General features: G+C 39.6%; 1 protein-coding gene across 9 annotated transcripts in view; it reads right to left on the bottom strand.

Moving 5' to 3' along the window:
- HUWE1 (HECT, UBA and WWE domain containing E3 ubiquitin protein ligase 1) overlaps positions 1–14,938 on the bottom strand; it is a 162,845-nt gene that overhangs the window by 74,914 nt on the left and 72,993 nt on the right. For all 9 annotated transcript variants that reach the window (XM_032398210.1, XM_032398204.1, XM_032398211.1 and 6 more), the window contains 5 exons: positions 14,465–14,545; positions 5,856–5,962; positions 5,514–5,691; positions 3,969–4,060; positions 3,134–3,345 (listed from right to left, as the gene is read on the bottom strand). In XM_032398210.1, coding sequence (XP_032254101.1) covers positions 3,134–3,345; positions 3,969–4,060; positions 5,514–5,691; positions 5,856–5,962; positions 14,465–14,545 — 670 coding nt within the window. The remainder of the gene's footprint in view (positions 1–3,133; positions 3,346–3,968; positions 4,061–5,513; positions 5,692–5,855; positions 5,963–14,464; positions 14,546–14,938) is intronic.

The raw sequence follows: 14,938 nt of genomic DNA, 5'->3' as shown, positions 1-14,938 counted from the left end.
GGAACAACCAACTGATAGATGCAACAACATGGATGAATCTCAAAAACACGTTGAACAACAGAAGCCAGATACAAGAAAGTACATATATCAGATATGATACACACATAGGACTCCATCTATTGTATTTTTAGGATATTCTGGAATAGGCAAATTTATTCAATGATGATTAAAGTAAGTAGGGGCGCCTGGCTGGCACAGTAGGTTAAGCGTCCAACTCTTGGTTTTGGCTCAGGTCATGATCTCAGGGTTGTGAGATCGAGCCCCGTGTTGGGCTCCGCATTCAGTGGGGAATCTACTTGAGGATTCTCTCCCTCTGCCCACCCCCTGGCAATGTGCACTCACCCTAAAATAAATAAATCTTAAAAAAAAAAAAAGAAAAGAAAGAAGTAGCTGCCTCGCTTTAGGGTAGAGAAATAGGAATCTCAAGATCTGTGTAGTTTATAGAAATTAAACCTCAATAAAAAACATTGGAAAAAATTTACTCATGTGTTTATTTAAGGCACTGGACAACAGATGAGGACATGTGAGACTGGAATTCGTTTGGGAGTCCCACTGAAGAATTTTGCATTGGAGGGGGAGTTGGGGGATACAAATAAGACTTCTGGAGAGAGAGGATGGCACACACTGTCAATTTTTATAAGCCTCTTCCCATACTGGCACAAAGTACAAAGTAACTCCCACCATAACTACCACCTGGGATAAGGAGATAAAAGAACTCCCTTTAATATATTGTGGCTTTCGAGATGAAGGTTGAGTTTAGGCAGTTTCCTGCTTTTCCTTCCAGCCTTAATAATCCACAGAGTGACCCAATCGAGGCTTCTGAAGGTGGTAGAAGTGGGAAAGTGTATGTGTCAATATATGTGAGACTCTTAGGTATGTTATGTGAATGAGGTAGTGATGAACACACAGACCATGCAGAGTATAGGAAAACATCAATACCATGGAGTACCAAGTACTAGGATCCTCTGTAGCTTTAGAAGCTACATATGACTAACTCTATGGTAGAGTATTAATGCTGTGGGTGCCTACATTTTTACTATGTCTTCATTCTCATTCATGTTTCATTAGGACCCACCTCTCTTGGCATTTAAGGCTCAGGAAATCCTTCATCTAATGCTCTTGAGTTATTCCATCAAAGCACCAAACGAACATTTACTGACCGATTATCTGCTACATACAAAGTAATTAGGATACACTGCAGTCAAATGCTCTACCCCCTGAGCTATACCCCCATAATTAGGATACACTGTAAAATGAGACATTGTCCCTGCCCTGGAGGAGCATACAGATTAATGGGAGAAACCATCACAATATATGAATAATTCTAACAACACTTCTGGAAGAACACAAAAGACTGACCTCCCGTTTGGAGGTAAAAGGAAAAGCTCCTTTAAGAATGTGACATTTGAGCTGGCTTTGCAGGAATTTGGTAGATAGAAAAGGAGATAAGATAATTTGGGGTTGGGGGGACAAATATGGATAGAACACAGTGACACATATCCCAAGAAAAACATGGAGTGAAAAAATACAAGGGTGTGAGAAAACGTCAATTTACTATGACAGCTTAAAATCTGGGCACATTAGATCTAAGGTGTCTGTAAGATATTCAGGTAGAGAAAAAGTTATATGCAGATGAACATGCACAGCCTCACTCAAAGCCATCCTCCCACTCATCAAGTTTAAGAAATCCTTCCCTTGTCTTGTAGTCAGGAAAGGAAACCATATCCCAGCAGGGTGGCTGACAATCAAGGGTATGGCAAGTAAGCACAGATTCTGACTCCTCTGCATATAAAGTCTTGCTTTCTTTCAGGCGTCTTCCTTTTCCGGAAAGAGAACATTTTAATCAAATCAAAATAGAAGATGCTGCTAGAATGAAGGTAGAGTTGCCATCTCAGACAAGGGTAAGACATCTGCTCAACAAAGCAACGTATTTAGTAGTTAATGCATCTCCTCAAAAAAAAAAAAAAAAAAAAAAAAAAAGAGAAAAAGAAACCCTCCAAACAAACCTCATACCAACAGGCTCATCACTTCCTAGAGCTCCAAGATGGCACATCAGTTTTGGAGTCTAGGCCTTTGCTCCTTCTATGTATTCTGCCATAATTTTCTCAAGTTCCAAGCCATCCTTCAAGACCAGCCCAAACCCAATCATATCCACACCTAAAACATTCCTGCTTTTCTCAGAACTAGTTATCTATAAACCAAAAGAACACTTATTAAATGGATAAATGCGTGACAGTTCAGAGGGATCACACCCTCCTCTAGCATGAATGTGATTAAGAGTTACAGCTACAAGTTACGTTTCATCCCTTGCATGTGAACAATATAAGCTCAAAGAGCCTGGTAGACTATCCACTACCAGCCAGCAGTCTTTAAGCCAATCCCCATTTCACCATCCAGGTAGTCAATTTTTATGTAAAAACAAAACTTAAATAAATAATCTACTGTGCCCAGTTATAATCATATAGTACATTCCAAAGACTTCTTTTTTTTTTTTTTTTTTAAAGATTTTATTTATTTATTTGAGAGAGAGAGAATGAGAGAGACAGCACATGAGAGGGGGGAGGGTCAGAGGGAGAAGCAGACTCCCTGCCGAGCAGGGAGCCCGATGTGGGACTCGATCCAGGGACTCCAGGATCATGACCTGAGCCGAAGGCAGTTGCTTAACCAACTGAACCACCCAGGCGCCCCATTCCAAAGACTTCTAATTTATCTAGAATAAACTGATAGTAATCAAACAAAAGCAAAGACCAACCAACAACAAATCCCTGTAATTTTTAAAGACTTAGGAAATAGGCTTCAAAAATGCAATGTTTCATTACGTACTCACTTATGGAAACAAGCAATGATGCAAATACCAAATCAACAATGGGGAAAAGTCCTCTGAGAAAAGCCCATCAACTTGATATAGTGAATTGATTCAACTCCATGAACAAATTTTAAAGAAAGACACCTTGCTAAGGCAACGAATACAATTAAATATGAAAGCATAAATGACACACAATGGTCAAAGAAGGAAAAAACTAGACTCTTAGGACTTGAAGAACCTTATAATGAACCAACATCCTCGCTTTTATGGACAAAAATGACATGCCTAAGATCACAAGACTAGGGAACCTGTCTTGAGAACACTTACTGCTGATTAGGCTCGGTTTCATTCTGTTGGGTAGAATTAAAGCTCTGCATGGCCTGTACTTCCTCTTCCTCCTCATCCTCACTAGAGGCCTCTTCTGCAGCATGATTAGACCTTGGAGGAGGAGCAGTGGCAGTGCCATCTGCCTTCTGGATTGATGGCTTCTGACAGATGTATTTAGGGTCTCTTCCAAGATTACATATTTCTTCAAGTAACTGAAAGACACAGGAAATAGGATTATTTATTAGTAAATAAGAAATGGGGGACAACTAACATTTTTGGAGCATTTTCTATGTGTTATACACAGAATTGCCAAAACACTTTATACACATGTACGTACGTATGTATGTATGTATCATACATCACTCCTGGAATATAGTCCTCAATCCTATTTTACAAACAAGGGAACTGAAGTTCTGAAGTTAAATAACTTGTTCAGGGTCACAAAGATGTTAAGTGACTGCATGACTAATCTGACTCCATGTCCTAATTCACAAGCACCAGGAACTCATACACTATATACAGGCAATTGGCAGGGATACTAAATGTGAAAAAAAAATCAAGAAACAAAGATTAGAAAAAGTAATACACTTTTACAAATAGAAGCTAAATCCTGGCAACTTGTTAATATCCTATAGAAGAAAACAATACTTAAGTGACTTTTTGGGGGAGGGGGACAAAGGACCAACCCAAGGACATGGAGAAAATAAGGCAGACATAATCCTCTTCTAGGCCTAGCCCAAGAATCCAAATGACCTCCAGTAGGCCAAGTTTTTTTTTTCTTAAAAACCCCCTTAACTGCTCTCTCATGCCCATGGTCAGTCTTATCACTTCCCACCTTGATGATCGCAGTCGTTGCATCTGTTTTGAGGGTGGGCTGATGTCTCATGAGCTCATCAACAGCACTCCCCAGGTTAGATGCAGTATCCCCTTAAAGCAAAAAACGAACTGTTAGAAAGACTGAAGAAAATAGAATTTGAGCTATCTTCTCTGCCAATGAGGAGGAAAGAAGAAACTGAGCTGGTGGTTGTGATTTTTTAATGTCATGCTTTCTCAAATGAATTCACACCAACTTCTGAAAGCAAGTCATTGGGGAGGAAGAAAACCTCACCAGCCTATTGAGCATATTTTAAAATAACCGCGTATACTATATTCTACCCTGGCAATCTCTACTGCCAAGGTCTGAAGTAGTATTGTAAAGAGAGAGAGAAAAGAAAGAAGCATAAACCATTAATCCTCTGGCTGCCCCAATAGAGAATGACAATGGCTAGAATGCTACAGTGGTGGCTGAAAGGACAAAGCACACCTGTGAAAACTGGATTCTTTCTGGAGCCCTACCTTCTCACTATTCCTTAATAATCTGGTCTCAAATACACTGAGAAGGAAATCTATTCATTTGTGACTATTTTGGGGCCTTGGATATTAGAGCAGAAGATTACTAAGATCAATAGCTCAGTACTTCGTATCTCTTGTTGCTACTCCTGGAAATATACTGCCCCTAATACCCGTTTCTCACTAGCACCATGACAGTACATCTAACAATGAACTGTTGTTGACAGTCCGAGGAGCACCACCCCTTATTTGCCGACATCCAAAGGTCAGTGGGCGCAAGTCCTTAGTCTCTCTCAAGCTCTGGCCACTGAGACGTCAAAGTGACATTCTGTGGAATGGTGACAGGTGGAAATTTGGACTCCCAAAGGAGACCCATTTCCCCTTGAGCCAGACCCTGAACCCTAGGTGAACTTGCCTCCAAGATCTCCACTGGATAATTCCTGCTCCCACGGGTAATCCCACTGAGGTAGCGGTGTAGTGTAGGTCCCACCTCCTGGGAATCCACGTGGGAATCCTGCCCTAACCCAAGAGGAGGGGGCACAGCCTCTGTGAGTCACTCTGCTACAGTTTAGCTTCTGACCCGCCCAAATGCTACAGCCAATTGGAGTGTGAGGGCATGGCCTGGAGGTACTGCCTGAAGATCTGCAGCCACTCAGGGCACCTGGGACGTGATCTAGTCCCTTCGGTGGCCCAGGAAGGGCAAGGGCAAGGTTTCTATGGCCAAAGTTTGGTTTTCCCAACACTTGTACAAATTTGGATTAAAACTTTGAACTTTTGAAAACACACACACACCCACACAATGAACTGTTGAGAAGCATGAAAATATTATGGGCAGAGGATAAGGGTGAAGTATTCTTTTTACCTGCAATACAATATATATAGTGCTACAGTGATAACTATAGTGATAATTCCCATTAAGCTTAGCACACCTAGCCAGAGAAATGATGTGAGGTCAAGAAAGGGTTTTCTTACCAATTGGTGCCTTGATAATCATCTAAAATCTTGGCACAACAGTAAACCAATTATTTTAAGATAAATCCTGGTGACTTACCAAGAGGATCAGAACTCCTCCTCCTTCGCATGGCTGGGAGGTAATCTGGAGACAGAAGAACTTTGAAAAGACGTTCAAAAGGCTGACACTGTACAAATGACTGAAGACCTCGGGCATTCAAGCAGAGTGCACTGAATACATTTGGGAGGGAGCCAAGGACTTCACGGGTAGCAGGAACCTAGAAAGAAGATCAAGTGAGTCTGAAGACCTCTGAAAGTGTTCAGGTGTAGATGCCACGAAACTTTGACCAGGGTATTGCACAGAGAGATAGGAGGGGAGGGATATATTGTGGGGAGGGGTATGCACAGAGCATTCTTTACAGAGAAGCAGTAAAGGACTCACATCTTTGATAAGCAGTGCATGAAGCATGACATCTGTTAATCCATTGTCCTGGAGTGAGGATAGCAGTGATGGTTCTTGAAATACAAACACAGTCACCACTTCAGTAGCTAAAAAAGATGAGAAATAGGAGAAATTGAGAGATTCTTCACAGGTATTAACAATAAAATTCCAAAGGCTGAAAAAAAACATAATCTATGTACAACAATTTAAATACTTGTACTTACTCTGAAATGAACGCCCCTAATACTGCTTCATCAGAAGGTCACTATTAAGAACTAGGTGACAAACTTTCAAGATTTTTATGGGCAATGTACAGGTATAATGATAATTAATAATACCATATTGAATACTGAAAAATATACCAAGAGAGTAAATTTCAGTGCTTTTATCAAGTGAAAAAAAAGGTAACTATATGAGATGATTTGTTAATTAGCTTGATTATAGAAATCATTTCACTACATACACCAGATCATGTTCCACTAAATACATGAACCACCGTGGATATAAACCAGTCCAAAATTATGAGAACTGATAAACCTAAAAACACATCCTTTTTTGTTTAAAATGCAGGGAAAATATCTAAGATGGGGGGGTGGTTTGCTGGATTGAAGTGAATGTAAACAACTGATGGAATGGACAAAATGTCTTCTCAAAAGCCTTTTAGCAATTTTAAAATACCACTAGCAATGTTAAGAGTTCTTAGGTATGTAATCTGACCAATTTTTGACAATATGATATTTAACATGGCCTTATAGACTATTATCAGTGCTCAAGGGGAAATTAATGCATTCATTAAAAGGTAACCAAAAGTGAAGCTAGAAATAATAGAAAAAAAAAGTGAAACCGCAAGCAAAAAGCACGAATAATTAAAACCAATAACTAACCCTCTGAAAAGACTGAAAAAGCTTACAAGCTTATGGGAAATCCAAGAAAAGCAAGCAATATGTCAGCAATGAAAAAAGGAGATCTAACAGGATTCAGAATAAATAAAATTCTTTTACAAACTGTATGCTAACAAGTGAAATGCAATGCTTTTGTAAGAAAATGTCATAAAAATTGACTCTCAAGAAATGATAGCAAAGCAGACTAACCTAATAACCACAATAATTTCTTAAAAAATACCAAGTAACAGAAAGGCACCAAACCAACAGTTTTATTACTTTTAAAAAAGATTTATTCATCTGTCAGAGAAAGACAGAGAGTGCGCACGTGCACAAGCAGGGGGAGTGGCAGGCAGAGGGAGAAGCAGGCTCCCCGCTGAACAAGGAGCCAGATGCAAGACTCAATCCCAGGACCCTGGGATCATGACCTGAGCTGAAGGCAGATGCTTAACCGACTGAGCCACCCAGGTGTCCCTAAACTGACAGTTTTACATGTGAGGTTATTAAACCTTCTAGGAGCAATTAAGACAAGGCTTCCCAACTCATTGTATGAGATTTAAAAATTTTGATTTTAAAACCTGACAAAGAGGGTGAATCTACTCCAAATGTCATTGAAATAGCAAATATATGACAATTACTGGGGACCAACAGTTGTCAATGGCCTGATGGACTATAAACTTATGGAAAATACAGTCCTTTTTTGGGTTCCTACTGGTATATAATACAACCTTCCATAGACTTTTTTTTTTTTTTTACAAATGTCTAAATTACAAGAGGTTACTAAAATTGAGTATTCATAAACTAAAATTAGTGTTCTACTAGAAGTTACTAAGACATCAAATCTGTTATTTTACCATGGTCTAACTATAATGCTGTCATAATGCTACTGTGCAATGGGACAGTTTAAACCCTCTTTTAAAATTAACAGATGACCAAATATTAGAATTTTTTTAATTTACTCCCCCCCCCCAAATATTAGAATTTTAAAAAGGAAACACAAAAACCAAATGGCTCCATGTGGAACCTAGCAACTATAAATTAAGTAATGAAAGATAACTCTTAAAAAATTAATGATAAAAATCACATTCTAGAACCTACAAAATCCATAAAACAGCAATAATGTGTTAAGACAAAGGGTCCCTTAGATCTTGCCATTTGCAACGACGTGGATGGAACTGGAGGGTATTATGCTGAGCGAAATAAGTCAAACAGAGAAAGACATGTATCATATGACCTCACTGATATGAGGAATTCTTAATCTCAGGAAACAAACTGAGGGTTGCTGGAGTGGGGGGTGGGGTGGGAGGGATGGGGTGACTGGGTGATGGACACTGGGGAGGGTATGTGTTCTGGTAAGCGCTGTGAATTGTGCAAGACTGTTGAATCTCAGATCTGTACCTCTGAAACAAATAATGCAATATATGTTAAGAAAGAAAAAAAGAAGAAGAAGAATGTAGCAGGAGGGGAAGAATGAAGGGGGGGAAATTGGAGGGGGAGAAGAACCATGAGAGACAATGGACTCTGAAAAACAAACTGAGGGTTCTAGAGGGGAGGGGGTTGGGAGGATGGGTTAGCCTGGTGATGGGTATTGAGGAGGGCACGTTCTGCATGGAGCACTGGGTGTTATGCACAAACAATGAATCATGGAACACTATATCTAAAACTAATGATGTAATGTATGGGGATTAACATAACAATAAAAAAATTAAAAAAAAAGACAAAGCGTCCCTTAAGAATAAGGAAATAATTAGAAATTTACAAAGTTTGTAAGAAAAAATTAAAAATTTGATACTGCAGTAGGCATCTTGAAAGATTATACAGAGAAATTCTCTCAGAAAGTGACATGAGATCAACATGGTAGGTGTACTAGCTATACAACAGGGTTTCCAAGAGAGAATACTTAAGTTAAAAGGAACCACAGGAATTTTCCTGAAGCAAGAAAAAAATTATCAGATTTTAAAAAGGGCCTAACCAAGTGCTATGAAAGAATACTGAAAAGAAACAGAACTAAGTACGTCCTGGTGAAATCTGTAAACTCCTAGAGCAAAGAGAAAATGAAGTTACCTACAAAGGAACAAGAACCAGTTTAACATCATGGTTACCTAAAATATGTAACATTAAAAGACAATGGAGAAATGTCCACAAAATTCTGAAAGGAAAAGAAGTATGACACTTTAAAAATTACCCGAAGATGTACTCCAACAAAACTGAAACATGAATCAGAAAAGGAAAGTCAAAGAGTTACTAAAAAAGACAATGAAAATGATGAGAAAGGGGTGATGTGAAGGCAGGTTGAAGATCTTATGTTGTCCAGTCTGGCAGAAGACAGATTAAGAAATTTTTGAAGTTTAGATGTCAATAAAATGTAAGAGTAAAACCATTACCAAAAAAGGAGTAAAAAAGCTAGTGTAAGATTCAGAATATGAAAAAAATTAAGACACAAGACTCTAGGAAAAAGAAAAACAAACATATTGGTGATCACAAAAAAAATACACCAACATAGAAAATTCTTCCTTTAAGATAAAAAGGCACAATACTTTAATAAATCATTCTGCTGAAAACGACTAAAAGCTGGATTAAACACCTAAAATATCTTTTAAAATGTGAAGAGCAGACAAAGTAAATTATAGTTAAAGGTCCAAAATAAGTCAAAACGTGAACTCACAGCCTCCGGCTTTTGTCTTAAAAGCACAGGGACACACCTTCATTGAATAGGAACTCCAGTAGAAACAGAGTCCATTTATGTTACAGATGGCAATAACACTAATCACATGTGATGGAACCTGCTGGAAAGTTGCTGCTTTCCAACCCATGACCAGGTCACTCCTGATAAAGGATGGGTCTTCAAGAGTCAGCCCAACTAGAGAGCAGACCACAGTCATTTTGGCACTGGAGGACACCTCAATCAAGGTATGACCATTGTTCATATTTTTATAGACTCCCAGATGGTAGCTAACTGGGTAGCCTTAGTGGGTTGTTGGTTGATGGGCTCAAAAGTTACCACATTCAGTATCATGCCCTATCAGGCTTTCTACATTGGGAACATACTGCTGCTCAGACTTCACGTATTACAATTAAAGTCTGATGTCTCAACTCATACCAAGGTTGCCACACAGGAACCTCATTTTTATGCCCTAGCTGACTAACTTGTTCACACTTCTCAAATAAGCTCAGATATTACTCCCTGCCCTCAGCTCAACAGGTCCCATGAGACTTCCAGTGATCTCAGTCTCCAGACCCTTAAAATTTGGGCTCAGTGCCATAGCATCCAATGCTACTGGCCCTGGCCCAAACGCTAGCCTACCAATGTGATCTTTGCACCCTGTCCTGCCATTGGTATCATGGTCAATGGGAATCCATACAAAGGGGTGAATAACTCCTTCTCTGACTGGCAAATTCATTTTATTAAGCCACTGCCCCAGTCTGCTGGTGCAAGTTACTATTCCCTCACAAAGATTCAATGTTACACAAGCCTGCTCTTGGTTTATCCCTCCTGCCATGCTACTGCCAACACTTAATATAGGCCTCACTAAATGTTAGTTTCCTTTTAGCTTCCAAATAACTCTGACCTGATGTGGGTACACATTTTATTCATTCAGTCTGGGCACAGGCAATAAAAACAAGGCATCACCTGGAACTTCTGATTTGTCTTATCCTCTGCAGACAGCAGACCTAACACAAAAACATAATAGCCTACTTAAGGGCATGCTCTTAAATTTAAAAAAAATGGACAATGGTCTCCTAAATGGGTCTTTTACCCACTTTATCTTAGTTATCCTGAACTCTCAACCTTTTAAGTCATATGACATCCTAACAAAATGCAACAAGGACCTCCCTATTCCTTTTCTAGCCGTAAAAGGAACACTTTCCATGTATGAATCTATAATAACCAAACAGAATCCCTTCTCACTTAAAGACACTGCCCCTTTTTTGATCTTGGTGCAACCTATGCTAGATTGGTGCCTGTATTTAAAGTGGGTAACAGAATGGGATCCACTGAAAATTGAGGGCCTCTGCCCTTTCAGACTATTCTGTATGCCACAAAAAAGGTCTTTGCTAAAGTCTTTTCCCAATATAATAGTTTTAAAGGTTCACTAACTGGAGGTCCCTCTTTGTAAATGGAGGTCTCGGTGCCTGCCTGTTCCCACACCTACAATTTTATGGTTCTTCTAAAAAGTAAAGGAAGATCTTAAATTAGTTCCCAGTACTAACATTCTTAAGTAGGGATGCTAGCTCTGGATCCACCCTATACCACTACAGGACCTGGGATAACAATGCCTGTGACTTCCATAATAAACCGACACCTCCAACATGCCAAGACCTACAGATCTCAACAGGTCTGAAAATATTATGGAACACTCTGGTTCTGGTTGGCCTAGCAATGCTAGATTTGGCTCATGGCCTGCGTCTGGGAATCTACCATTCCGACTCAATGCCAAACTACTTGGGCTCCTTTATCCCCATGCTGTGACCTCAACTGTTTGGGGATATTCAATCAGTCCATAGTTCCCAGTAAGAAATTACTCTGTAACTCCTAGAGACAAAGGAATACTCAAAATCACTTCTGTAATTATTTCTCAAATGTATAAAACCTTCCATCAAAGTTTTGGGGTTAGGCCAGGACTCCCATCAACCCACTATCCTAGATGATGACTTCAGCACAATTGATAATCCCAGCCTCAGTGGTGACAGCCCCTGTAATGGGTGGCCATATCACTCGTCACAATTCCAATGGCCCCATCAGCTGACTTTCCTTAATCTGACAGTCTCACATTTCACTATCCATTATTCCACCATCACTGCACCAAGATTTCCCATCTTCCTCAACTTGAAAGACAGTATTTATATAATGGTAACAGAGAAGGTCACCTGAGCACTAAAACTCTAGCAATGCTAACAGATGCCCAAGCCCAGGCAATGTTATACAAATAACTCTTGTCCCCTGGGAGGTTTTCAATATTCATATTGACTATATGCCATCCTCTCTGGTTAAATAACCACCACCATGGCGTTGGCATCAGCTAGTCTAGGAACAGAAACGAGAGAAGGAAAGGCAGCTGGGGAAATTAGAAAGGGATACAGTTGGGTATAAAAGTGGGGTAGAAGAGTCAGAGGTTGAATTTGGGAAGAGTCAGAATCTTTATTTGGTTGGTTTTATCATAGAACTGTTGCAGCAGGACAGCACAACCTCAACAGAGCTTCCTTACTGACTTCATGCCCTTCCTAGCCTTCCCCACCAATCCGGAGTCTACACAATGATGTCCCTCTTGTTGGGACTATTCTGCCCTCGCATGTCTGCTCTGATATAATTTGGCCACTAGAAACTCCACCCTCCAGGCACCTTGGGCTACTGGATCTCCTATGACACAACTCCTATTCAGCAAGGTCATACACTCTACTCCACCAACTGCTCCCTTCTAATCCATACACCCTGACCTGTGTCTTAGGGGTATTTAGTATCTAGGTACCCTAGATCCAACCAGAATGTCCAGCTTGTTCATCAAGTCTTGCCACAAAAGGGAGCACTGGGCCATCTTTTTATCTTGTATATTGGGCTGCATCACTGTCTTTGGTGTAATGGGCACAAGATTAGGTGTTTTTAATTCTGTGACATAGATGCTTCCTCTAGAAGCTAACCACACAATGGCACAACTCCTGGCCAACCACATAAACCAAACAGCTCAAGCCTTCTTAGAAGCCCTTAATGAGGGAAAAAGAAGTCTAGTTGCTATAACTGGTAAAAAAGATTGGGGCTGCCTGGGTGGCTCAGTTGGTTGAGCATCCGACTCTTGGTTTCAGCTCAGGTCACAATCTTGGGGTCGTGGGATCAAGCCTTGCATTGGGCTCCACACTGAGTGCAGAGTCTTCTTGAGATTCTTTCCCCCTTCCCTCCCCACTCTACCGCCCGCTTGTGCATGTGTGTGCACTTTCTCTTTCTAAAATAAATAAAAAAATAAAATCTTAAAACAGATTGGTATTAAACTACTGTTATTTTAAGGTGGCGTTTGTGCCTTAAAGGGGACTTCCTCCTGCATGTGGGTCAGTAATACAGATTAAGGTATCCAGAATAGTTCAAATAAAACAAACAAACAAAATAAACAGCCAACTACACTAAAAAATGTGCCAAGAGATTCTCAGGCCCCCATTAATTTTTTTTCCTGGCTGTCTCCTTCTGGCTACAGTGAAAGGCTCTACACTATCATTTATGGAGCTACAATAATAATTGTTGGCCTAATTATTTTGAGTTGGCTTTGCAAATTTGGTCCCTCTCAAGTACAAGTTATTTATAGTAAACCAGGAAGGTTACTATGCTAATTCAAACAGCAAGGATGAATTAAGACTCTAGAGAAGGAATTTTGACCTCCACTATGTTTGCTTTAGTGCTCTAAGTCTCATTTCTGGCTTCCTGTGTCATTCTGAGGGCTCACCTGCTCCCTGCCTCCACCCCATAAGCACACATGTCCTCTTGCTGCCTCCTTTAAACTTCCCCTTGATGACTGTGCACTTGCTTTTCTCTCTGTTTTGGGACTTTCTCCCAGAGAGAGCCATCCTTCTTCCCTGCATCTTAACTTGGGACTTCTCCACCTGTGTAACAAATCTTCAATCGTACCAAAGACTGCTGTCATGAGTTCTGCCATATGAACCTAAACTTGGGAGGGTGTCTCTCCATGTCAAGATGGAGTTGCTATAGTATAAGGGAATACTTCCTCAACCTGATAAAGAGGAACAAAACCTTCTGCTAACCTCAAATTTAGTGATGAAATACTGAATGCTTTCCCCTGAGTTTGGGAACAAAGTGAAGAGGCCCATTCTCACCACTTCTATTTGGCATTGTATAGGAAATCTTTGCCAATGCAGTAAGCCATAAAAAGCAAAATGATTATTAAAAGAAGAACTATTTGTAGATGAGAAGACTATACAGAATATCTTAAGAAATTAACAAAGCAATTATGAACTACTAAGTGAATTTAGCAAGGTCATAGGATATAAACTTAAAATATAAAAACCCGAATCTGCTTCAGCAAGGGAACAAGTACCTAAATTGTAGTAGCCAAAACTACTCCCTCCAGATACCCCAAAGTATTAAAAAAACATGTGCTACTGGTACAAGGAGGTTTTATTTCTACACTTCCCACTACATTCCTTTAGTTTTAAGGAGAATTCTAGAAACTGACGTATCTCACTGTCCTGAATATGTATGGCACTCAATAAATGACAATTAATAAAAATGAAGTTTTAACAACAGCAATACGCAGAATATTGCCAACATAAAATTGCAAGGCATTTTTACAAATAATTACAAAGTACCCACAGCTTCCCAAACTGCATTTTCTACAGCGAGAAATAATTTTCTATATTACAGTTTGTGGATCTGACATTCAGTGCTAAGAATGGAAACCATGCTGACTGAATTTTCCAGACCAAGATTGGGACTAACCATTGAATAAAGACATGCTTATCACACTTGCAATGTTAAGTACAGCACAATGTACAATATTACGTATCACAAATGATTTATAATATACTGCTTATAGAAGGTATATTTGGCATTCAAAGAAATGGATATTTGAAACTGAATTCTGACCTTTATTTCATCACCAACTAGAAAGATACATAACAACACAGAGGACAAAGGTGGACAGTAAAACACTATAAAGATATAAAATATACAGAGAACGCTGCCCAGTTATTCCAGCTTGGTATAGCCCAACTATCAATACCACTTACCTAGGAGGAAGAGTGATGGGCCATAGTATTCTGCATTACTGATGATGTGCTTCAGGGAGGTAGGGAGAGAACCATCCATCACTAAGAGAAAAGAAAAGTGAACATCAAGGAGAATATGATCAGTCCAGAAGTAGTTTGATGGGTAGAGATGATGGAGCAATATATTATATATACCACCACTGTGGTAAACAAACTCCTGTGTTGATTCCAGTCTAATGGTTTCTACTTCACTCCTCCTCATATTCTATTATTTATTCTTTGTCCATGAAATAGCCTCTTAACAGTGGGTCAAAGAACAAAAGAATACAGACACAGACAAAGTGGAGGAGCAGGCTGGAAGTGAGCACAGAGTCAAAAGCTGAAAAAGGAAAAAAAATGGGTGAATCATTATGAAAATAGCTAGAGAATCCTTAGGTCTAGGAAAAGTGACACTAAATGACTAAAAGCTATTCAAAATGGCATGCCTTTTCTTAA

This window comes from Phoca vitulina, unplaced genomic scaffold, assembly GCF_004348235.1.
Source record: "Phoca vitulina isolate PV1807 unplaced genomic scaffold, GSC_HSeal_1.0 scaffold111, whole genome shotgun sequence".
Lineage (NCBI taxonomy): Eukaryota > Metazoa > Chordata > Mammalia > Carnivora > Phocidae > Phoca > Phoca vitulina.
The sequence above is the reverse complement of the archived record's forward strand: the minus strand, read 5'-3'. Positions and strand labels throughout refer to the sequence as shown.